We start from the raw sequence: 23,397 nt of genomic DNA on the forward strand, positions 1-23,397 counted from the left end.
GCTCAGGTCTGAGGCCGTTGATTGAAGACGCGTCACGGCAGGCACACACCCAGAGTCACTCCGGAACCAGCACAGCACTTTGTTCACCTCTTCGTCGCACCGCGTGAACAGATGCCGGTCGTTCAAATTACAATATGTGTATATATATATATATATATATATATATATATATATATATATATATATATATATATATATATATATATATATATATGGAGATGGCACCCGACGCGTGTTTCAGTTTTGCCAACTCAGCGAGGGTCGCTCGGAGGCTTTAGTCACCTTATGACACTCCGCCGTTGTGCAGGCAAGGTTCTCGATGGTCGTCCTTTTCTTGATCATTTTCATGACCACGAAGACCACGCCGGACACCAGACAGAGGCCCGCCAAACACGACGCAGCCACCAGGAGCAGGTGTTTTCGTCGGCTTGCCGTCTGGGCTGGAAGACGCAAGTGATTGGACGAGCAGTCAAGCGCTTCAGAGCAGGAACAACGAGGCACGGACAAGCCACGCACGAAGACAAGGTCAGTGCACACTTATTAAGGCGAAAGCCTTTAAGTGCTCATACTCGCGGCCATGACTCTTTCCGTCCGTCCATTACATCTGAAGTGAAAGTCGTAAGTAGTGATTACTAGTCACAAGTCATGGCTAACTAGTCACTAATCAGTCGTGACTAACTAGTCATGACTTATTAGTCATGACGACATGACTGGCTAGTCATAAACTAGTCATGACTAGTTAGCCATGGCTGGTTAGCCATGACTAGTTAGCCAATAACCAGTCATGACTAGTTATTCATTTCTAACCATGACTAGTTAGTCACCAACTAATTAGTCATGACTAACTAGTCATTAGCCAGTCACGACTAGTCAGTCATGCCTAGTTAGTAATTAACCAATGAATACTAGTTAGTCTTTAACCAATCATGGCTAGTTAGGCACGGGTAATGACTAATTAGTCATGACGGCCGTAGGCCCACACGTGGCGGCTATGGGGCGATTTGGATTGGCTAGACATGACTAATTAGTCATTACCCATGACTTGGATTGACTAGTAATGACTAATTAGTCATTGCCCATGATTACTTAGTAATGGGGAATGACTAATTAGTCATGACTAGCCAATCCAAATCGCCCTATAGCCGGTCATGGGTAATGACTAACTAGTCATGACTAGCCACTCCAAATCGCCCAATAGCCGCCACGTGTGTTCCTACGGCCGTCGTCTAGTTGGTGGCAAGGCTTTCCCATTAAAGTGTCACCTGAATTTTTATACAGTTCTCCTCTATGGTGATTTTATCGCCCCTCGAGGCGACACAGCATGGCGCGCTAGTAGTCCGATCCCGCCACGCCCACTGAACATGTGCACGGCCTGTGCTGCGGCATGAGTCTGCCGCCACGGTGGCTCAGCGGTCATGGCATGCCGCAACCACGGATTAGTACCCTTTTAGCCTTTTATTGTTCTTCTAAGAAAATGCAAAAAACAACATAAAAGAAAGAGATAGAGAGGAAGGCCGAACCAGCAAAGCTTTGCCAGGCCTAACGCCAATTCAAATGAAGGAAAAGGAGCTAAATGCTCCAAAGAAAAAGATTTAATGGGAAAAATCAGAGCAGAAAAAACGAAAACAAAGCTCAAAAGAAGAGGACACTAGAGGCACATCACAGTTGAAGTCAGAGTTACAGGCAGACATAGAAAGCACAGAGTGCAGTCCGCAAGAAAAAATAAAAAAAAATTATAAAACCAGTCAGAGTATAATCATGGTCTCAGTAACAATCAAAGACAAAGCACAGAGCGAAGGCCAAATCTGCGATGTCAGTGCACGTTAAGGAACCCCAGGTGGTACAAATTTCCGGAGCCCTTCACTGCGGCGTCTCTCATAGCCTGAGAATATTGCCACGTGCTACGCATGGGCCCTGAGGAACAAAGAAGATGTGCGCAAGCTGGAAGAAAACGAGGAAGTCCAGTATCCTGCCGCCGGCGCACCAAGCTCTGCTCGACCTGTCTTGTAAATAGTATTTGTAAATAGAACTTGTAACAGTGTGGTGGAGGTGCGGGGTATGTAAGCTGTAAGCTGCTGTAACATTGTAAGCTGCTCGAAATTAGGACGTTTTATAGTGCATGGGGGTTTAACGTCCCAAAGCGACTCAGGCTATGAGGGATGCCGTCGTGAAGGGCTCCGGAAATTTCAACCGCTTGGGGCTCTCTAACGTGCACTGACATCGCGCAGTACTCGGGCCTCTAGAATTTCCCCTTCTTCAAAATTCCACCGCCACGGCCGGGATCCAACCCACGTCTTCCGGGTCAGCAGCCGAGCGCCATAACCACTGAGCCACCGCGGCGGCCTTACTCGCAATTAGAGCTAATAAGGGCGAACTTACGCCCTTACGAAGCGATACGGGTCTACAAAATATGCAGCACTTGTTGGAAAGCGTTTCTGTTTGCAACGCTGTTTCCAGCAAAGATCGGTGTGTGCTGTAATGACCTACCTGGTGTGACCTTGGCTTCTTCTGCTTGCACTGCGCCCTCTTTTTCTTTGACATCTTCTTCGGCAGCCTTCTCTTTCTGCTCCGGCTCATCTGAAGGCAAATGAAACGAAATTCACAGGTATATAGACCTACCCGATGGGCACTAGATTTCCTTCGGACGTCCTGCGGATGTCCCGAACGTCCGCAGTACGCCCATGGGAGTTTTAATGTCCACTGGGTAATTAATCACCTTATGTGCTGGCAATGCGATAGCGTTTAAGGCTTTTGATGTCTTCACCGGAAGTGACGTCACTAACATTATAAGACGCTAATACCTTTACTGGAAGTGACTCATTTCCGGTCTGGTTACGTCATTTCCCCATTGCGAATGCAAATTATCCACTATGGTCACATCATTTCTCTCCAGTTAATGGGATAATTTTTTACCCGCTGACGCTATTAATGTTTTCGCCTTAAAACACTGATTAACACCAATGCACTACGAACACAGTAAACCTTCTCGCAGGAATGTATGCGGCTAGCGATTGAAGCGGCGGAACAAAGTGCGGAGTAAAATGGTGCGGCCGGCGCATATTTTGACGACGTGCATTTCGAGTTCATGTGATTCTGCAAGTCTGAGGGGTCTCAGAATTGTCCAATAGTTTCAAAGCATGTAGGGTAGACCAAAGAACCACAATAGGGCATTTCGTCTGGCAACTAGGCGTTGGAAGATTAGCTTCGCTTTTCAAGCAGTTGTTTTTTCCTATATTACCCTCTGTAACCTCAGTGAGGGCGATAAGTGTGCAAATTCTTTAATTTTTCATTCGCCTTGTCTTCTTGGAGGTAAATGTCATTTTGTAAAAAATAATGACGAAACTTCCGGATTATGTGTCAGTAACGTGATGGACAGGGCAACTGAATTCCCCCGCACTGCGGGCATTATCTCACGGCGGTACACACATTTACTTTAACAACGCAACACAATTGAATAATTGTGTAAAAACATAATACAAGGCAATGTGATCGGCTGCAAACTTATATACTGCGTGAAGCAGTCTCCTATTCATCACTGTCATCATCATCAGCCTGCCTACGCCCTGCCAGCTGCGGCCACCCTATCCCCGCAACTTCTTAATCTCGTCCGCCCACCTAACTTTCTGCCGCCCCTGCTACGCTTCCCTTCTCTTGGAATCCAGTCTCTTCCCCCTAAAGGGCGACTGCACCACTTTTCTGAGAATTTCGAGATATTCAAGGATTCAAATCTATATAGGCTGTAGGTTAAGGATGCCAAGTGTCTTTGCACAAGCATTTAAAATAGTGACGTAATCGACGATTGAATTTTGCGCTTCTCCTCAATGCACCGAAGTAGTGCAGGGGAATTCAGAATGACGTCACGGAAGGTACGATTTAAAATTATCGCTGTTGTCAGCCACACCGTGCTCTGACTCGTGAGACACTGCCAAACAACTCTTGGCAGGGTTGTGCCTTCGGTGGCGTTGGTTTTTTTTCCCTTAAAAGTAGGCTTTTGTGCGTTGGAAATGTACTGAAACCTTCAATGACGTCATCATGCGCCCCCTACTTGGCGTTGTGCGCTGCGGAGAAACTTGAAGGCGTCCGGATTATAATCGGCGATTACCTCACTATTTCAAGTGCTAGCCCAAAAAGACTTCGCTTGCTTTACCTGCAAGTTTCACACACTCGACCCTTTTAAGCTCGTTGATTTCTAAAACATATGCAGTTTCCCTTTAAGGACCATCGAGTATCTTGCCTTCGCGTTAAATACTCTGCCCAAGCAAATTTCTTCCTCTGCATATATGTGGTGCTTTCATGCTGTTAAACTTTTGGCTTATAATTACGTTTTCTTGTACATGTGGCTGAAGGAAGAATGTAGCCTCAACTTTTATTCCAGAAAACTGCGAGGGTAAGTAAATAAAAAAATAGCCGGAGGTTTACCTGTAGCAATAATATTTTTAGCGACAGCTGTGGTTACGTGTACGCTTTACAGCTGCGCATAGGGGTGCGGATATGTCCTGATTCCGTGCTGCAAAACTCGCAGTAACGCATGTAGATGATCTAGAGAATTGATGAGAGTTTTAGAGTAGCTAACAATCAATGATGGCACGGGTTGGGCTGGTGTGCGGACATCTAAACCTTCTAAGACGACGAAATCGTCCTGTCGCTATAATATTTCCTTGAAGTGTAACCCACATTCGCTTAAGACTCGTCTGTACGCGGCGTTTACATCGTACGAGTCTGGTATACAAACGTAGCTCACTCATGAAAGCCTTAACCAAAGCCTCTCAATACACTGATTGCAATCAACACGTGTTAGATCTACCCAGAAAGTCCAAGTAGCCCCAATTATTCGGGCTCAAAAAATTATATTTTAAGGAAACAAATTTAGATGTTCTGTTTCTTCTCTATTAAGGTGTTAGGTTTCGACGCCCCTATGTGGTTCTGTTTCAGAGCGTCAGCTACAACCCAGGTAAGTATCTCTGCTCGACGCCTGCTCGAAAGATATGGCAGGACTGGCTCAATATCTCACCATCTTTCATCATCTTCGAAAAGAACAGCACCGGAGCCTTTTTATGCGTAGCATATTGCAATCACTCAGTTCAGCCCTTGGGCGCGTCCGGGCAGCCACCAAACCACGTGACCTGACGTCACGTGGTTTGGTGACGTCACATCACGTGGTGACGTGACGTCACCAAACCACGTGAAAAAAAGAAAGAAAGAAAAGAAAACAAGAAAAAATAACGGCCGAGCATGGTGGCGGTTGCCACCGCCCCGTTTCAAAGGGGGCGCTCCAATCCATCCATCCATCCATCCATCCATCCATCCATCCATCCATCCATCCATCCATCCATCCATCCATCCATCCATCCATCCATCCATCCATCCATCCATCCATCCATCCATCCATCCATCCATCCATACATACATACATACATACATACATACATACATACATACATACATACATACATACATCCATCCATCCATCCATCCATCCATCCATCCATCCATCCATCCATCCATCCATCCATCCATCCATCCATCCACCCATCCATCCACCCACCCACCCACCCACCCACCCACCCATCCACCCATCCACCCATCCACCCATCCACCCATCCATCCATCCATCCATCCATCCATCCATCCATCCATCCATCCATCCATCCATCCATCCATCCATCCATCCATCCATCCATCCATCCATCCATCCATCCATCCATCCATCCATCCATCCATCCATCCATCCATCCATCCATCCATCCATACGTCACGGAGGAAAAGCTGCTGAGGAAATCGAGTGCCGCCAAGCAGTTCCTCGCGCAAAAAGACCGCGCAATATGCAACGCATTCTTGGCTTAACCAAGCTAAGCCTGGGCATCTTTTTTGTATGTCCTTTCGAAATATGGTTTCCGAGGGACTTTGAAACACTTACTGCTCAACAAGGTAGCAGCTATAACAAATCTACGTACCCCTCAAGTAAAGCATGTTCATACTGCAACAACGATATGTTCAACTGGAGGTGCCGGATGTTAGGTACGGACTCACCGAGTGGTTCTCGCGGCTTTTTCTCCTCATCGTATGGGGCTGAAATGAGAAATTCAGAACACGGCAATTTCTCCTGAACATTTTCCCGTTCGCCAAGAAGTGAAATAGGCAGTGCAGCAGCCACACGCACTGATTCCTCCATTAACAAACCCGTTACCGGAGTACGTCCCCCCCCCCCCCCTTTTTTTTAAAATCAGGAATGATGTTTACTTACAAATGGACTTATGTCTCACTGCGACGGAAAGAAACGGAAAATATAATAGAGCAGAAGTGCAGGAAAACTTTTTTTCACCCCAAAAGCTTTTCAAGAAAGCGCGTCTTCTGGATTTCTCTGCGTAAGGTAGTACCTCACTACAACGTACAGCACATTCACACAGCTGTTCATTACTATTTGCATTTCTGCAAAGCGTGTGTGCATTTTTTAGCCCACTCTTGGAAAGTAATGGGTCTTCGGTTCATTTTTGTGTGCGTTGTGGTGGAGTGCTAGGGCTACGAAAAATTTATAAATACTTACACGACATTTTTATGGCTAAGTGAAAAGGAGAAGAAAATCACATGAAGCAAATCACAAAAAAAGGCAGGCTATCTTGATGGGGCCGACAGTGCCTGCTACTTTCCTTAGACACCACCAACTGGCGCCAACTGTCGGCCGCCATTAGCGAACACCGTGTAACTGAATGGGAATATTTTCATTTGTGACAGACAAAACGAAAAATTCACGTGACCTGAGGCGTGAAGTTGTTGATACTGCAGAATGTTACTTATAAAAATACTTCATTTTTTGTCGGACTAAAAAACTGACGCTTAATACAATGAAGCACGTGGTGACAGCCATACATTTATTTATTTCAGATACTGTCAATCCCATTGGGATTTTTACAGGATGGGCACATAGTAAAAGCGAATACAAATGGAATGGTATACATTAAAAACACTGTTGTTTGCAAGTAATTACATGAGTATGGGAAAAAACACAGATAACAGAAAATAAAACACATAACGAAAGAGTATATTTCACAGAAAAGGGTGCAATTTTATACATTGTAAGTAGTATGTTCATACAGATGCTGTTATATGCAGTGATACGAGTGGTCTGTTGTACTTGTATAATTATGATTTATTTATCTATTTAATTATCGCGCAACTGTTCTTCTACAAGAGTTACAAATTTCTGCAAAGATGTATTAGTAGTGATAGAGGGGTTCAAACTATTCCATTCTTTTATGGCAAGCGGAAAAAATGAATATCTGAAACAGTCGGTTCGGAATGCGTACTCTCTAAGGGTTAATGGGTGCTTATGCCGGGATGGTCTCGATTCATCTACAGATATATATAACGAAGTATCTATGTTTAACGAGTTATGAACTAATTGGAACAATAATTTTAGTCGTGCTAGTCTGGCGCGTTTCTGTAAAGTAAGAATACATGCTTGATTTAGTAGTTGGGATGGTGAATCACTGGTCCTGTATTTGTTAAAAATAAATCTAATTGCCTTTGTCTGCACTCCTTCTAGTTTGTTAATGAGCTGTTGTGTGTAGGGAAACCAAATCGTGTTTCCATATTCGAGAACTGATCGTATAAATGTGTTATATGCTAACAGTTTGGTCTCCGGTGGCGATTCTCGAAGCCGTCTTCTAAGCAAGAACAATCGTTTTAAAGCAGATGATACAATACTGTTAATATGTGATTCCCATCTTAGATCATGTGAAATGATTAATCCAAGGTATTTGTGTTCGTGAACTCGGGTGAGCGGTATGTTATTGATGCTGTACACATATTCGGACCTTTGTTTTTTGCGGGTTACACATAGGAAGGCTGTTTTTTTTAATGTTCAGTTCCATTTGCCATTTGTGACACCATATTACCACTTCATGAAGGGCGCTGTTTAAATCATCGTGGTCATTTACAGAGTTAATTTCGTTGTAAAGGATGCAGTCATCGGCAAAAAGTTTAATTTTAACTTTTATGTTAGAGGGCAGATCATTAATGAAGATAAGAAATAAAAGTGGAGCAAGGACGCACCCTTGGGGTACTCCCGACGTAACGAGCGCAGTAGAAGAAATTTCATTGTTAACTACAACATACTGAGATCGGTTAGTTAAGTAGTCCTCGATCCAGTTGATAATAGGGCCGTTACCTAAAGTTGATCTAAGTTTGCTAATTAGTTTTTTATGGCTTACTCTGTCAAACGCCTTAGAGAAATCAAGTGCAATCACGTCAACTTGCTTTTGGTTATCAATGCTCTGGAACAAATCATGTGTTAGTTCGAGTAATTGGGTGATAGTTGAAAGTCCCCTTCGAAATCCATGTTGAACAGGCGATAAAATGTTTTCTTGCTCAACATAACTGGTGATATGCTTTAGTATAATATGATCCAATAATTTTCCTACCGTGCACGTTAGTGATATTGGTCTGTAATTTGAAACGTCATCTTTGCCTCCTGTTTTGTGTATAGGAATAACTTTCGCTACATGTCCAAATTCTTGGACAAAAATTTGGAACATTAAAAATGGTAAGGTGCTGTTATGGAAATATTTATGATAATATTCTGTTCTTCTGATGGGTAACAAAATCTTTCTTTTAACTTGTTTCATTCGATCGCATCGAGCAGTTAAGACTGCCATAGAAAACCCATGGGGAACGCTTTTGACGATAGCAAAAACGTTAATAGCAAAAAAAAAGAATGCTAGACAGTCATCGGGTAGTCTGCAGATATATTACTCGTTATACTGAAATTTTACATTATATGAAAAAAGTTGGAGGCTTATCAAGGTTAAGCCCAGTGGATGCGAAGCAGCCTTCGTTTTGCATTCTTATTAATAACGTCCTTAACGTTTGGAGGCATCTTGACCGCATACACGCCCGGCGCAATGACGCTGGAGCGGTTGCGGGCACAGAGACTGACGCGACGGCGGGCGCACGCCGCTTCATCCCTGGCGTGACGTCACATATCACGTGATGCAGCGATGGTGGCGCCGCCGCCGCGTCGCGCGCGACGGCGCGAACCGAAGCGTGGAGGCCTCCGCCGGGCGACGTCCGACGGCGCGATATGAGGCCCCATCTGCAGCCGGTGTGACGTCATCGCGTGACGTCACATCATGTGATCTCACTTCAAGGTCAATGGTGGCCACCGCCGGGCGTCGCGCGAAGGCCCGAAACCTACGTTAATATGCTTCGCATAAAAAAGTGTTATAAACTGTTTCCCACTCAAATATGCTTTCGTCCAGAGTTCCTGGGTATGACTAGAAGCGTTTGCTCCAGATTTCCTGGGCTTGAAGTAGGCGCAGTTTATGGGAAGAAATTACACGTGCGTGACACACTTGCTCCACTGTACTGCTCACGCGGGTGCGTGTAACTGTGTGCGTTCAATCGCCACAGGGTAACCAATATCGAAAAAATAATGCACCAAAAGCTACATTATTGGTTCACTTCGTCTCGAACGTCTTAGAAATAAACTTATGAACGTGGCCCCATCCCCTCTCGCTAAAAGAACGCAGATGATTATAGCTTATTTTCAGTGACTCAGGAAAAGCAATGCTGTGTCAGACTGCCTAGAGTGTGTGTACCTGAAGCCTAAATTATGTGCTTAGTAAAGCTACCCCGCGGAGTCAATGAATGACGTCTCGGAAGTGATACGTTGCTCCTTGTTTCCACCATCTTGTTTCTGTCTCTTGTTTCCGGTTACGCAATCCGGAATCATTGTGTCGTATGCTGCCCTTTGGGATAGCGACCCACAGGTCACGTTTGCCAGTCTGGACACTGGCAACGACGAGCTGCTGTTTGTACGGTTGTCAGTAAGTTGGGCGACATGGGCTAGCCGCGTATGCAAACAGAAACTAAGAGAGTCAGAAGCGGGCCATGTATATCTGGTTAGGGAGGTGGGCGGTAACATCTGTAAAAAACTCATCACTTCAAAATATCTAGACACCATGGAATCTCAGCGCTTGCACACGAGGACAGAGAGAGGACACACACACAACTGACACACACACAACTGCGCTGTCAGCGCAGTTGTGTGTGCGTCCTCTCTATGTCCTCGTCTGCAGGCGCTGAGATTCCATGATGCCTGACAAGACTGAACTAGCCCAGCAACATATACCCTCCCTAAATATCCGGTTAGGGAGGTGGGTGGTGACGCCTATCCAAAACTAAGTACTTCTAGGAAGTCCACAAGTTGTAAGTTGTATAAGTAATAGATGAGTACCTGTAGGAATCAAGTCACGTGCGTGAACGTCATCAGCGCTCGGTTCGGGTCGAGCCTTGATCAATTCGGTGATATCTTTCTGTGCTGTTGAGAAAGAGAGTCAATCATAATAACAAAAAATTACAAGATAAACGTTGCTCACAATGAGCATTACATTTGAAACTCGTTGTAACGAATTTAAAGGGACCCGACGATTTTTTCCTTATAGCCCGTGCAGGACGAGCTCCCAAGGGGAATCGTCATTCCTTCGTTATATCCATTATTTCACTATAAACAGTTTCATTATAACGAGGTTTGACTGTACTGTTTTAGTGGTCATCGTTTTATGATAACTTGTACGAGATGCAGCAAAGTGAGCATATGCAATGCATTCGCGAATGCGGCTGGAAGGCTCGCTGTGCAGCATGTACAGTCTTTGTCAAAAGTATACAGTCCAAAGGGTACGCTTCTGAGTCCTGTAGCACGGCTCCTCTTGTGTAGTCAGGGTCCCTAATCTGAAGAAAGCGGTAGGAACTAAGTCCTCAACCCTCCCAAGCTTAGAACTGCCAGATCCCAATGGGCACTGAGACGTCACTGGATGTCCCCAGGACGTCCTCGACGTCCCCAGGACGTTCAAGGGAGTGCCTATTGGGATGTGTTTAAGAGCCCCGATACACGGCTTAGAAGCAAACCCCTTGGCATTTTTATTTTTGACAAAGACTATATATGTATGCCATTTTTCTCTTTCTGACGGCTATACGCACTTGGATGTAAACCAATTCGCGTAAGCTCTGTATTGCTGCGCATATAAGTAGTACTCAACACACCTTTCTAGTGCTGCAGAGAGACCCTAACTAAACATCGACCATGGCATTGGCGTAGAAGTACAAACGCCATTCGCAATGAGGTAGAGGTGTTCTACGGGCTTCCTTTGCGGCCGTTGATTGATTGATTTCAGCAAATCTTAGGCCGAATTTAAAAGCCATTGGATAATTGGTCTGTGCATCAGAAGGAATCACCGATAATCGCATTACCAGCCAATCACGGTACACAGCTGTCCGGCATTTGCCCCACTGATAGGCCGGATTATACCAGCTGCCCATAGGGGCCGGAACGAGCCAGTCTCAAATCTCAACTGCATTGATAATAGTTCGACCGCTGGATAACTGGCACGGACTAGCATCAAAGAGTGCGTTAGCTTGTCTCTACTTTTCATTTCAGTACCAACTAAGGTCTTCGCTACAAGTTAACGCCATTCCAGTGTTTGTGTGTCTTTGTTCCTGTGTTTTGCGTTAAAGCTATAGTGTAAACTGGGAACATGCAGCGTCGACTTCAGCTCCATTTGCTTCCGTCGTACGAGTTTGCCAAGGCCTCCAAGACTTCGTTGTAAGCGATAATTTTTGCCTCTTCGATAGTGGAAAAACAGTGTTTATACAAAAGCACACTCTGCACGATGTGAATACGGCTTTTTAGAAGCGGAAAAAGGGAGACGCGTTGCATGGCCAAAGATGCTGGTAGCAGTCATGCTTATCATGCGAGCAGATTCGCAAAAATCGGTCTATATTAATATCGCTAGCTATTGTTTTGGTAATCGGCTTCTCTACTCCGTAGAAGATCCTACAGATTACCGGTCCCAATTGATTTTGATGAACGAGCTGAGATATAGCTGGTGTTTATTTTTAATGGTGGGTGTTTTTTTTTTATTTTCCCGTCAAATAGGATCTGAAACGGAATAGCGAAAAAACGTATTCACTTACTCAGAGCTGAAAGAAGGAACGAAATGAAAAAGTTCAGCAACTTCAAAATTTTACATCAAACATTTTATTGTCTTCATTTATACTTACGCGTCTCTTCACCACCGGCTGCATTTAGGGAATGTTACGTGCTATTAGTGCAAAGGTGTCCTACTTCGGCCGCATATGCCATTTTTATTTTTCACCACACAGGAATCAATAGTGTATTTCTCGTTAGCTGAGGTGCGACCTGAAATTGTCAGTTTATAGGTTCCATATAATTATAACATATAATATATATTGGTGCGATATATATCGGTGACGTGTACAGCAATATATACCATGTGTTTCAACGACTGTCTGCACTGCAATAGAAGATATGCGAAATTGCTTGGCGGTCTGGCAACACCGCGCCAACAACTTCCGGTTTCCATCTTGGCGCGGTCGAGCTCGTCAGGCTGGTGCATCGTTTGCTATGCGTACTTTCTTCTTGCGAATGGAATTTCAACAGGCAAGCTTCAGCTGCTGCGTTGTTTTCACAGCTGATCTTTGACTAAATGTAGGTGCTTTCAATAAGCGCCAGCTTACTCCTACCGCGTCCTCAGCTTCGCTTGAAGTCTGGCGCTGATGATCGCAGTAATCGGCACTCGAGAGTGGGTTGGAAAGTGGAACCGTGACCGTGTGCTGTTGTCGTTTTAATGCTCGCATTAAAGCACCAGTTCAAGCATCACGCATTATCATGGCTATTTTATTCCCAGGTGGACGTGAATTCATCTGGTAGTGTAGCGAGCGGTTATTTTGCGGTGAGTGCGCACGTGTGTTGACAAACTTCTGTGACAGTGCGAACTTTCGTTCGCGCCGACGCCAGGAGCTTCGTGCATTGCAGTATAATCACACAAGACCCTCGACCAGCTGCGTAATTCGATTCCTTTACTGTAATGTGCAATGCGCATCTGCGGTTTTCAACGTCACCGTTTCAGAGCCCGGCGTCGGTTGATTTTCACCGCTATTCGTTGAAACCGCGTCTTGCTTAAGACGCAGTTGAAGCGAGTATTGCGATGTTGTCAGTCGATATTACCAAGAGGAAAGTGGGCATATATAATTCAAAATGTAAGCAAAGACGCAGTTTTTTTTTTTTTTTTCAGATAAGCACTGAGCTACCGCGGCGTCTTGATTAGAGAAAGAGCGTACAGCTGTAGGTGCCTGCACGGACTCGATACGCTGGTCAAGTTGTGTGTGCAGGGGGCGAAATTAGCATGTTCGGTTGCTTCCGAAACTTAATTAGCTTACTCCCAAACTTGGACAAATGGCTTTGTTGCGAAGCAAGCTGTTGAAGCTTGCCACAACGATAATAAAATCTGATGGCCTGAAGCGTTTTCAGAACACTGTTGCACGAACTTTCTAGCTTAGAAATGCGTCCCTCCTTCATAATAAAGTAGCTATATTATTCGCTTCTTTTTTTTTAGATTTTCGTCGCCGCAGATATGGAAGGTATAGGAATCCTCAAGAAATAAAGCATTCGCACCTCAGGTTTTATACGTAGGGTGTATTGCTTCACAAAGACTCCTTAACGCGCATAACATATGCGTATGGTCCAGAGAGTTTGCTCGCCCTTCTAAAAGTAATTGAACGCGGGAAAAACTTAACTGAACACGTAGCAAACTAAGCAGTAATTGGCATATGGTTCTTCGAGTGAACTTATTTCGCCACGGCACGAGCGATTGGCCCGCTCAAAAATATTACCTTCTCTATTACGTTGTTCAAGTATGCGTCTATATATATTCACGCCCGACCGGGGAGTTGATAAATGCACGAAATCGGCTTCTAATTTTGATCAGAGACAACAAAGGCTGTGGTCCTTATCTTAATTTAAACGCAAATCACCTCGAGAGATTTGTCAAAAATCAGCGCAGAAAGCGAAAGCTGCGCACTGATCCGCGTGCTGACACATGATACCTCGCATGGCGTTTTGTGTTACTAAAACGTTGGGACGGAGTAAAAAAATAGAAAAGCGAAAAGCTGGAACGCACCTAGTTCTGGCACGCATCGTAGTGTCTTTTCACAGTGGAGAGGGTAGCGCAACACTGCATCGGCATTTTACTTTTCAAACGAAGCGCAGCCGTTTTAACCCAACGCTGGGCAGCGGTTTCGTTTTCTGTACCGTGCCAACATGTAGTTCTCGGAGCGTCGAGAGATGGCGCTGCGCATTTCGCATATCGTCTATTAAACTCACTAAAGGACTTTTTTTTTCAAAAAATGGTGCCAACATTTTTATTAATATCCGTGCTGCCATCTATCGGCAATGCAAGAAAACGCTATGATGATGGTTTAGTATATACAAAGGCACGTAAGGCTTAACGTCCTTAGTCTGAGCATGGTTAAGAGAGGCGCCGTAGTGTGTTTTATTTATGTGTGTCTATGAACAAGGACGACTTACTGACACTCCTTTTTCTCAAAACTGCAAAAAAGAAGTAAACATAAATACACAGTTTATTACACTGTTCAAAGAAATCTACTACTCAGTGGTAACTTTAGCCTTTAAGCCTTTAATGGCTCATACTGTCGTCCGTTAACAAAGCGTGTCACACGCGTTTAAGTCGGGAAATAAATAAAGATAGAAGAAGACCAATGGCTAATTCAGATAGAGGAGGAAAAAATGAACCTAGAAGCCAAGTTTGATGACTGTAGATTAATTAGTAAATTAATTATAGGCAAAATTGTCGAAATTGCGCCAAAATAGCGCGGACGTCGATATAGCCACGGGAACGGTGTGACGTCACATCCAGCGGAAGTCGTCACGGCATAGTGAAAATTGTCATACAGTGGTCGGAAAAACAATGGATTTGTGTCCAATTAGATGAAGAGATATCTAATTAAGCGTAATTAACACTTAAGATCCCCCAAAAGATGTACAATTTGGGTATCGACATAGCCACGGGAACGGTGTGACGTCACATCCAATGGAAGTCGTCATGGCATAGTGTCCTCGGCTTTGACACTTCAGTTGCCAAAGTGTCCTCGCAATTTTTTTGTTGGCATGAGTCACTTCGTTCAGTTTTCAATAGGAGCCTTGGCGCGACGATATACGACGAGTAAGGCTCAACTACAGCAACTATGGAAGACTCTTCCACTTCTGCTTTGTTCTGGAAAACATAACTTTATCGCCCACCACCGTACTATTCTAGTGACGTCACACCTTTGCAGAAAGACACTCAAGAACGACACTTCCTAGGCAAGTGAACAAAGAAAGGCTAACTTAGACGCTTATTTTTAGGTTCTTTTATGAAAGTTCGAAAATTTCGACCACTAATCAGTATTTTAACCGCCCTCCGATATATCTGATTTATTACAGAAAAGGGAAGGACACGGATTCTGTGGCATGGTTGCCAAGATAACTTTAGCTTTTAATTTTCAGTCGGCGTACTCCCGAAACCCGTTCGTATCATATAAGGACTCATCCGTTCGGATTATATAAAAGGACTTGGGTCGTACAACCGTTCTTTTTCTAGTATTCTTGATGACGACGACCTGTGCCATTTTTCTTTAGCTAGAGCATGCTACCAGACCATAAGGATTTCCTTAAAAAGTCTCTTCGGACGAATGATACCGGAGGTATTTAAAGTGCAGTTCCGAGACTATCCCAAGGTAACTGACTGCATATTGTTTGATCAGGAATTTTGAGATGTACGTTTTAAAATACTAAGCTTACTCTTCTGTACCATTAGAAGGAGTACTAATTTGGTTTGGTTTATTAGGATTTAACGTCCCAAAACGACTCAGGCTATGAGGAACGCCGTAGTGAAGGGCTCCGGAAATTTCGACCACCTGGCGTTCTTTAACGTGCACTGACATCGCACAGTACACGGGCCTCTAGAATTTCGCCTCCATCGAAATTAGGCCGCTGCGGCCGGGATCGAACCCGCGCCTTTAGGGCCAGCAGCCGCGCGCCATAACCTCCAAGCCACCGCGGCGGGGTAATACTAATCATCATCATCATCATCATCAGCCTGACTACACCCACTGCAGGGCAAAGGCCTCTCCCATGTCTCTCCAATTAACCCTGTCCTTTGTCAGTTGCCGCCACTGTATCCCCGCAAACTTCTTAATCTCATCCGCCCACCTAACTTTCTGCCGTCCCCTGCTACGTTTGCTTTCTCTTGGAATCCACTCCGTTACCCTTAAGGACCAGCGGTTATCTTGCCTTCGCATTACATGCCCTGCCCAAGCCCATTTCTTCTTCTTGATTTCAACTAAGATGTCATTAACCCGCGTTTGTTCCCTCACCCACTCCGCCCTCTTCCGATCTCTTAATGTTACACCTATCATTTTCCTTTCCATAGCTCGCTGCGTTGTTCTTAACTTAAGCTGAACCCTCTTTGTTAGCCTCCACGTTTCTGCCCCATAGGTGAGTACCGGTAGGATACAGCTGTTGTATACTTTTCTCTTCAGGGATATTGGTAAGCTACCATTCATGATCTGAGAGAACCTGCCATATGCGCTCCATCCCATTCTTATTCTTCTAGTTATTTCCCTCTCATGATCCGGATCTGCGGTCACTACCTGCCCTAAGTAGACATATTCTCTTACTACTTCCAGCACCTCGCTACCAATTGCGAACTGCTGTTCCCTTGCTAGCCTGTTGAACATTACTTTGGTTTTCTGCATGTTAATTCTTAGCCCCACCGTTCTGCTCTGCCTGTCTAACTGGTTGATCATGCTTTGCAGTTCTTGTCCTGAGTGGCTTAGCAAGGCAATGTCATCAGCGAATCGCAAATTACTCAGGTATTCTCCACTAACTCTTATCCCCAACTCTTCCCATTCCAGTCCCCGGAATACCTCCTGTAAGCAGGCAGTGAAGAGCATTGGCGAGATCGTGTCTCCCTGCCTGACACCTTTCCGTATTGGAATTTTATTGCTGACTTTATGGAGAAATATAGTAGCTGTGCAATCGTTATAAATATCTTCCAATATTTTCACATAACACTCTTCCACACCCTGATTCCGCAATGCCTGCATGACAGCTGAGGTTTCCACTGAGTCAAATGCTTTCTCGTAATCAATGAAGGCTATATATACTAATACTAATTTAATACTAATAGTAAGGGGTAATACTAATTTGATTCTAATTCTTGAAAGAAAGCAGGTTATATAAACAAAGGAGTACTAATTTAATTCCTTTGTTTATATAACCTGCTTTCTTTCATGTATTGTGGTTGCAATTGACAATCATCTTGTGAATAATTTTTCATGTGCATAGTTTTTCCGGAAGTAAATATTGTGCACCGCTACGACAGGCCTAGTCGGGAGGGTTAGTCAGGATCTGCTCTTGTGTAGCCTTGCCGCTAATACTCCGGATATTTGATATACTTAATAGAATCAGATTTAAACTCTGCCTTCCTTGAGGTGTAGCCGTAGTTGTACTTTTTTAACACTGAAATATACTGCACTGTCTCAGGGCTACACCCAATAGGCACATAAACTCCGTTGGACCTCTTGTGGACGTTTAGGACACCTATGGGACGTGCAAGGCAGCTTCAATGCCCACTGGGCAGAAAGACGATTTAAATGGTTTAAAATGTCCCAAGTGCTGAAGGCGTTCCATTGACGTCCTAAACGAGGAACATGCGCTTTGCTCATTGTACTTACAGCTTTTTCTTCTTGACCGGGCTGCCAAGAAAAAAATCAAATCGATGGTGAGTAAAACGAAATCAAATTGGTACCTTTTTCCTTATATTATGGTCTTTGTGTGTTGCGCTTACTTGCGGCGAATAGACGACCTAAGGAAGTAAATAAAGCAAGTACATTAGGTTAATTGCGAAAGCATATCTTCAAGCTTTGTGGCACTGTAAAATTATTTGTTATTACTGTAATTATTTTAATACGCGCCGTCACTACAATGCCACTACAAAGAAGTAGACACCTCACCACTGATCGGCAGAACCAGACGAAAGAAAAAAAAACAAACAGCAAGAACTTCGCGTGGTTATTGGGCTGGTTATTCCCGGATTAGTTCATAACTGGCTTTTATTTGCAATTTTCGATCCTCATTTTGTCACTATACTCTGAGCACACGAAGGAAACAGTTGAGATAGCAGAATCATGTTTCAGAAGTCTCAGGGAGCCTAAAAGAAAGTTTGCCGAGTCCCCAAAGGACACCTCGCTACTCCTTGCAGATATAAAATATCAGGATGTCTATTATTAGTTTAACCAGAGCCGGTAAATAACATTTCAATTAAAAATAACTGCTTCGTTTACTACTTCAGCCACAATGGTATGCTTGAAGGTGATTTTAACCGGCTTGGCTTCCCTGAAGTGAACTGAAGTCTCTCAACGCGTGTTTTTGTCTCTCGCTTCGATCGCAATGAGGCTGTTGTGACAGGATGTCGAAGCCATGACCTCTAGCTATGCTGGAGATCACTTGCCGCGAGGTAGCTTAACCACAGAGACATCTATACGAGATTCAGGTACTTTCTACAACTACGGTACTACATTTCACTCCCATTAGCTTTTAACGAACAGGCACGTTTAGAATATCGAGGGTCCCGCTCCCAACGCTGCAACTAAGTTTATATTCAGGCTGCCGTAACAGCCGGCATGAGGCAAGTTGTGAAGAACACTGTCGCAATTACGGAATGTGAAACTTATTTCATGAAATCTTTTCCGCAAATACTGAAGCTTTGATTGGCTTCTGACGCAGTAGCTTGCGCAAAAAAAAAAATGTCACCAATTCGAGAATGAAATTCAAATTTTCGTGAGCCCTGCGGTGACTCACTTTCCTGCCTGTGTGCAGCTCAAGTTATGTAAGTTTTTTTTTGTCAGAAACTAGAAAGAAGCAAGAATAACTTTAACACCACAACATAGAAAAGCTGTACAGGGCTGAGTCCAGCTACTTACGTTCGCTGGAGTCATCGGCCTCTGGAGAAAACATATGAGTACGTTTTAATTTACTTGGCACTGCTAGCGCAGCACCTTGAAATCAGCTCTTCATTTTTCTCCCCGCAGCAGCGTCCTTTCACTTTCCCCCTCTTTCCCCTTCAGTTCGCAGCATTAGTCCGTATGACCGTTGGCGGTACAACCTAGCCACAGAGATCGGCGCGCATGAAACTCTTGGCGTCACTACAACTTGCCAGCGAACATGGCTGGTTGTCGCGACATCTGTATTTCATTTCCTGAACTTTTATAGCTTATATAAAGCTACGTTTTCTGCGAAAGTAGTTTCTCTGGAAATAGAACGTGATACTTGATCGACAGAGGCAAACTTCAAGTTGTCCTCACTGTATACTGCATGTCAGCTACGACATCGATAGCGACCATAACATGCTTTTTACTGACCAAACGCTTCACCACGCACTGCTTAAAAAATGGCGTTTGTAAACCGCAAACTTTGTGCTTACCGGCGGGATCTTGAACGGCAACTGAAATTGAACAGGAGTTTTCATAGTGAAATGAAATTCAATATCTTGCGCAAAGAATATAAGAGTCCTAGTAAGAGTTAAGGGTAAAAAATAAACTGTTTCACTAATAAAACCGAGCTCAGTGAGTCGAGAAAGTTGTTATTCAAATAATAATAATAAAATGATCAAAGTGTTCCAGGTATTGATGGCGTAAACTGAGTGATAGAGTATCGCCATTAGTGTACTATGTCCACATGAAGAGACCCAGAACGTCGTAAGTTCCAACTTTCCAAAAAAAAAAGAACGAAATATAAGATAGCAATTAGATAACATAGGTATAGGCCAGGTGGACTGACGGATGGATAACAAAGCTTTGTAGGAGATTCCTACAATGTGAGCAAGGTACGTGACTTACAAGTAGGCCTTCTTATTACGGGAACAGCTGAAATAGCGGCATGAAAAAGTGTTACATGAGTCGCTGTACACGGGTATGCCTGACTTCTTTCAGGATTTATGGCGGTCGTGGTGAGCAGCTATGATTCCCTGCCAGCGACATTATTACAGCGCGCAAGAGAGTGAACAGACTGTCAATATGCACCAATGTGGGAGATAATTTCTTATTCCTGACGCCTCGCTCGGCATTAATTTGTCACCAATCACGTGCAAAGGCCAGGAAACATTATGGGGCTTATGATACACTCGATAGTCCATCGTCGCATCTATAGTCAACCCATCGATCTCATCCTACTGTGCATTCAAAAGTTTTATCAGTCAAGAACATCTCTAACGAAAGGTAATGTGCCAGCGGAAGACCACAGTAATATAAGCATGACACGGGAGTAGCAATGGAAGCGCCAGCTCTCTCCGATGAAACCAGGGTTCACGATGGTCAGTCCCTTGTAAAAGAGTCTCTAGGCAGTCTATAGACTCCGTACAGACTCTACTGCCTTCCTATAGATATTTCTTTTTGTCTATTCGTAGTCTATAGACTGTCTATAGACAAAAGTCTACTAAAAGTGTAAGGCCATAAATCTAGATTGTCTATAGACTGTCTATAGCATTTGTACAGACTGTTCTTTAGGAGCTGTGTATAGAGAATTTATAGACAATATAGACAGAAGTCTATGTAGAGTCTATAGACTGTCTAAAAATTTTTTTGTAAGGGGTGGCCCCACAACTGGGCAAAACTCATTCAGGATGTCGGAAGGGAGGTCAGTAGCCAGTGTAAGTGACTGCTGACCTCTACCAAAGCTTAAATGTTTCAAAGTTATCAAAATATGGAGTTATGTTATAGAGACAGCTGGCTGACACAGCAGTAAATGTATATGTGTCTGTTCATTTTTCGGTAATACGCCTAGATATTTGGTTGTGCGTACAGCAGTGCGCTTCAGAGCGACTCGGGCTCGCCTTGGAGTTCCCACTAATTAGGTTTTTTTAAAAAATCTAAGTCTCCATTCGTTTTCTTCGATTTTATTTTCGCCTCTTGCGTAAGGATCCGAAACGTAACGACAAACGGCACGCATATACGTTCACCTATAACGAAATTATCTGGCACAGCTTTCGTTATCAAGGATATGGTTTATGCTCTGTTTACGTTTATGGCTTTGCAGTGGGATCAATAAAGCTGGTCCACATACAAGCTATATTTGCCTTTGGTCAATCCACGGGATATATTTGGTCACAATGCAGCATCTCCCGTACAAAAGACTTCATGAACCTGTCGTGTCCGGTCGCTGTGTTGAATGCAGCGAAAGACGCACACGGTACTTTAAGACTTCGTTTATTTAAAGCCGATGAGGGTGCGACCAGCGTCGACCGAGGCAGGAGCCGAACTGGCCGCCCGAAGAAAGGAGGGAGCGGAGAAGCGTCCACGGGAGGGAGTGGCTTCCCAAAACAGGAGGAGGATGCGGGGGCGCACCATGGGGGGGCATCTGGCGACAGCGTGCGACGAGGGGCAAGTGGTCGTTAGGAGGAGGATGCGAGTGGTCGTTAGGAGGAGGATGCGAGTGGTCGTTAGGAGGAGGATGCGGGGGCGCACACACACAAAAGCAATAAGGGGACACAACACTCCCTTCCCCCTTAGAAAGTTGCCTGGTATCGTGCAGGGGGTCGGCGCTCACGCGTGGAGGCGCGCTGGCTTTGTGCGCTCGGGGGAGAAACACTTGTAGGCTGGCTGTTGTTCGCTGTGTCTCCTAGGTCTGTCCTGGGCGAAGTCTCTTCTTCCGGGAAGAGGTGCCAGGCTATGTGGGAAGATGGTGCACGTGCTCTCTCCGCTGGCGGACAGCTCTCAGACGGCGTCGTAAATCTACGCAGCTGGTTGAGATGTCGGCGTGCTACTGTGCCATGTATGTTGACGAGCCAAGAGCGCAGGCCTATGCGTCTGACAATTGTAGCTTCCTCCCAGCGTGGCTTTTTCAGAAACTGTCGGGCGAGGACGCGCTGCCCCTCATTAAGCGTGCCGCAGCGCGGAATTGCTTTTTCTTCCCGGAACGTCTCTGCCTTTGGCTCGGGGAGGATGGCTGTGAGCTGGGTTCGCATTTCACGCTCGAACATCATTTTCGAGGGGGTCTCGCCTGTTGTGCTCTGAACCGTCGTGTGCTGCTTGAAGAGAAAGCGCGCAAGGCGGCGCTGCAGCGAGCCTGTCTGATCTCTTTCAAGGGCGCGTTTTAGCTCGGCTACGTAGCGCTCGGCTTGTCCGTTTGTCGCTGGGTGGTAGGGGGCCGATGTAACTGATGAGATCCCGTTGTCGCGATAAAACTTGAGGATCTCCGCAGACACAAACGGTGTTCCGTTGTCCGACACTACCTTGCGCGGCAGGCCGAACGTTGCAAATAGTGATCGGAGGTTGTCAATGACTGCTGCCGAAGTCGTCTGTCCCATTTGCCTTATCTCAAGCCACTTTGTGTAGGCATCTACGACCACAAGGAAAGTGCAGCCCTCAATTGGTCCTGCAAAATCAATGTGCAGTGTGTGCCATGGTGTGTCTGGCTTTTCCCATTCTGGGACAGGAGCTTTCGGCGGGGCGCTCCGGCTGCTCTGGCAAGGCTTGCATTCTCGCACCACTGTTTCGATGTCGTTGTCAATGCCAGGCCACCACATGTAGCTTCTGGCACACTTTTTCATTGCAACGATGCCCCGATGTCCGGCGTGGATGAGAGACATAGCTTGTGCGCGTAGTTCTCTCGGCATCACAACTCGGGACCCAAATATGATGCAGCCGCGATGGGTGCTCAACTCTGTAGCTCGCCTGCGGTAAGCGTCGAAGTTGTCCCCTTTGAGTTTATGCACGTTGCCTTGTTGAACAGCTGTGTAAACTAGCCGGAGAGCTGCGCACTTCTGCGTAGATGCTGCAACTGTGCCTGCTGTAAGCGGAGGTTCTGGCAGTGCTTCGAACATCAGAACGTCTCCTGGTGGAAATGGTTCGTCAACAGTTGCGTCTAGTGGCAGACGGCTTAGCGCATCGGCGTTTTGATGTTTACTCCCATTGCGGTAGACCAGAGCGTAGTCGTACGCTGAGAGTTTGATGCACCAACGTGTCATTCGCGGAGACAAAGTTGGTGGCATAGGCCTTTGTGGTCCCAGAATGCCCAATAGCGGTCGGTGATCGGTTATAAAGGTCACCTTCCGGCCGGCAATGTACTGGTGAAAATGTGTCGCCGCGTAGACGATGGCTAGCCCTTCTTTGTCAAGTTGCGCGTAGTTGCGTTCTGCTTGCGACAACGTACGTGAGGCGAAGGCGATGGGAGCTTCCCTTCCTTGCTCGTCAGTTTGCGATAGAACCGCGCCGACTCCGTACGGTGATGCGTCGCAAGCCAAAAGCAGAGGCTTCCTTTCGTCGTAGTGGCGGAGGACTGTACATCTTCGAATCAGGTCTTTCAGGGCATCGAATGACCGCTGATGGCGTGGCGACCATGTCCATGTCACATCTTTCCGAAGGAGTTGGTATAAGTCGTTGGCCACGGTAGCTCTTTGTTCCAAGAACCGGTCGTAGAACGTCAAGAGTCCGAGAAAAGCCTGTAGCTCCTGCTTGTTTGTTGGAGCTCGTGCTTCTGTGATC

The 23,397-nt window shown here is 45.2% G+C and overlaps 1 protein-coding gene across 1 annotated transcript in view; it reads right to left on the reverse strand.

Annotated features, from left to right (window-relative positions):
* Positions 1–237: 237 nt before the first annotated feature.
* The window catches only part of LOC149330266 (uncharacterized), a 30,130-nt gene continuing 6,970 nt past the window's right edge, over positions 238–23,397 (reverse strand). The window contains exons 4-6 of the mRNA XM_089559398.1: positions 6,031–6,069; positions 2,488–2,577; positions 238–440 (exon numbers count right to left, since the gene is read on the reverse strand). Coding sequence (XP_089415524.1) covers positions 238–440; positions 2,488–2,577; positions 6,031–6,069 — 332 coding nt within the window. The remainder of the gene's footprint in view (positions 441–2,487; positions 2,578–6,030; positions 6,070–23,397) is intronic.

The sequence above is a fragment of the Amblyomma mixtum genome, chromosome 9 (genome assembly GCF_055824585.1).
Source record: "Amblyomma mixtum isolate Tamu chromosome 9, ASM5582458v1, whole genome shotgun sequence".
In the NCBI taxonomy this organism is placed as follows: domain Eukaryota; kingdom Metazoa; phylum Arthropoda; class Arachnida; order Ixodida; family Ixodidae; genus Amblyomma; species Amblyomma mixtum.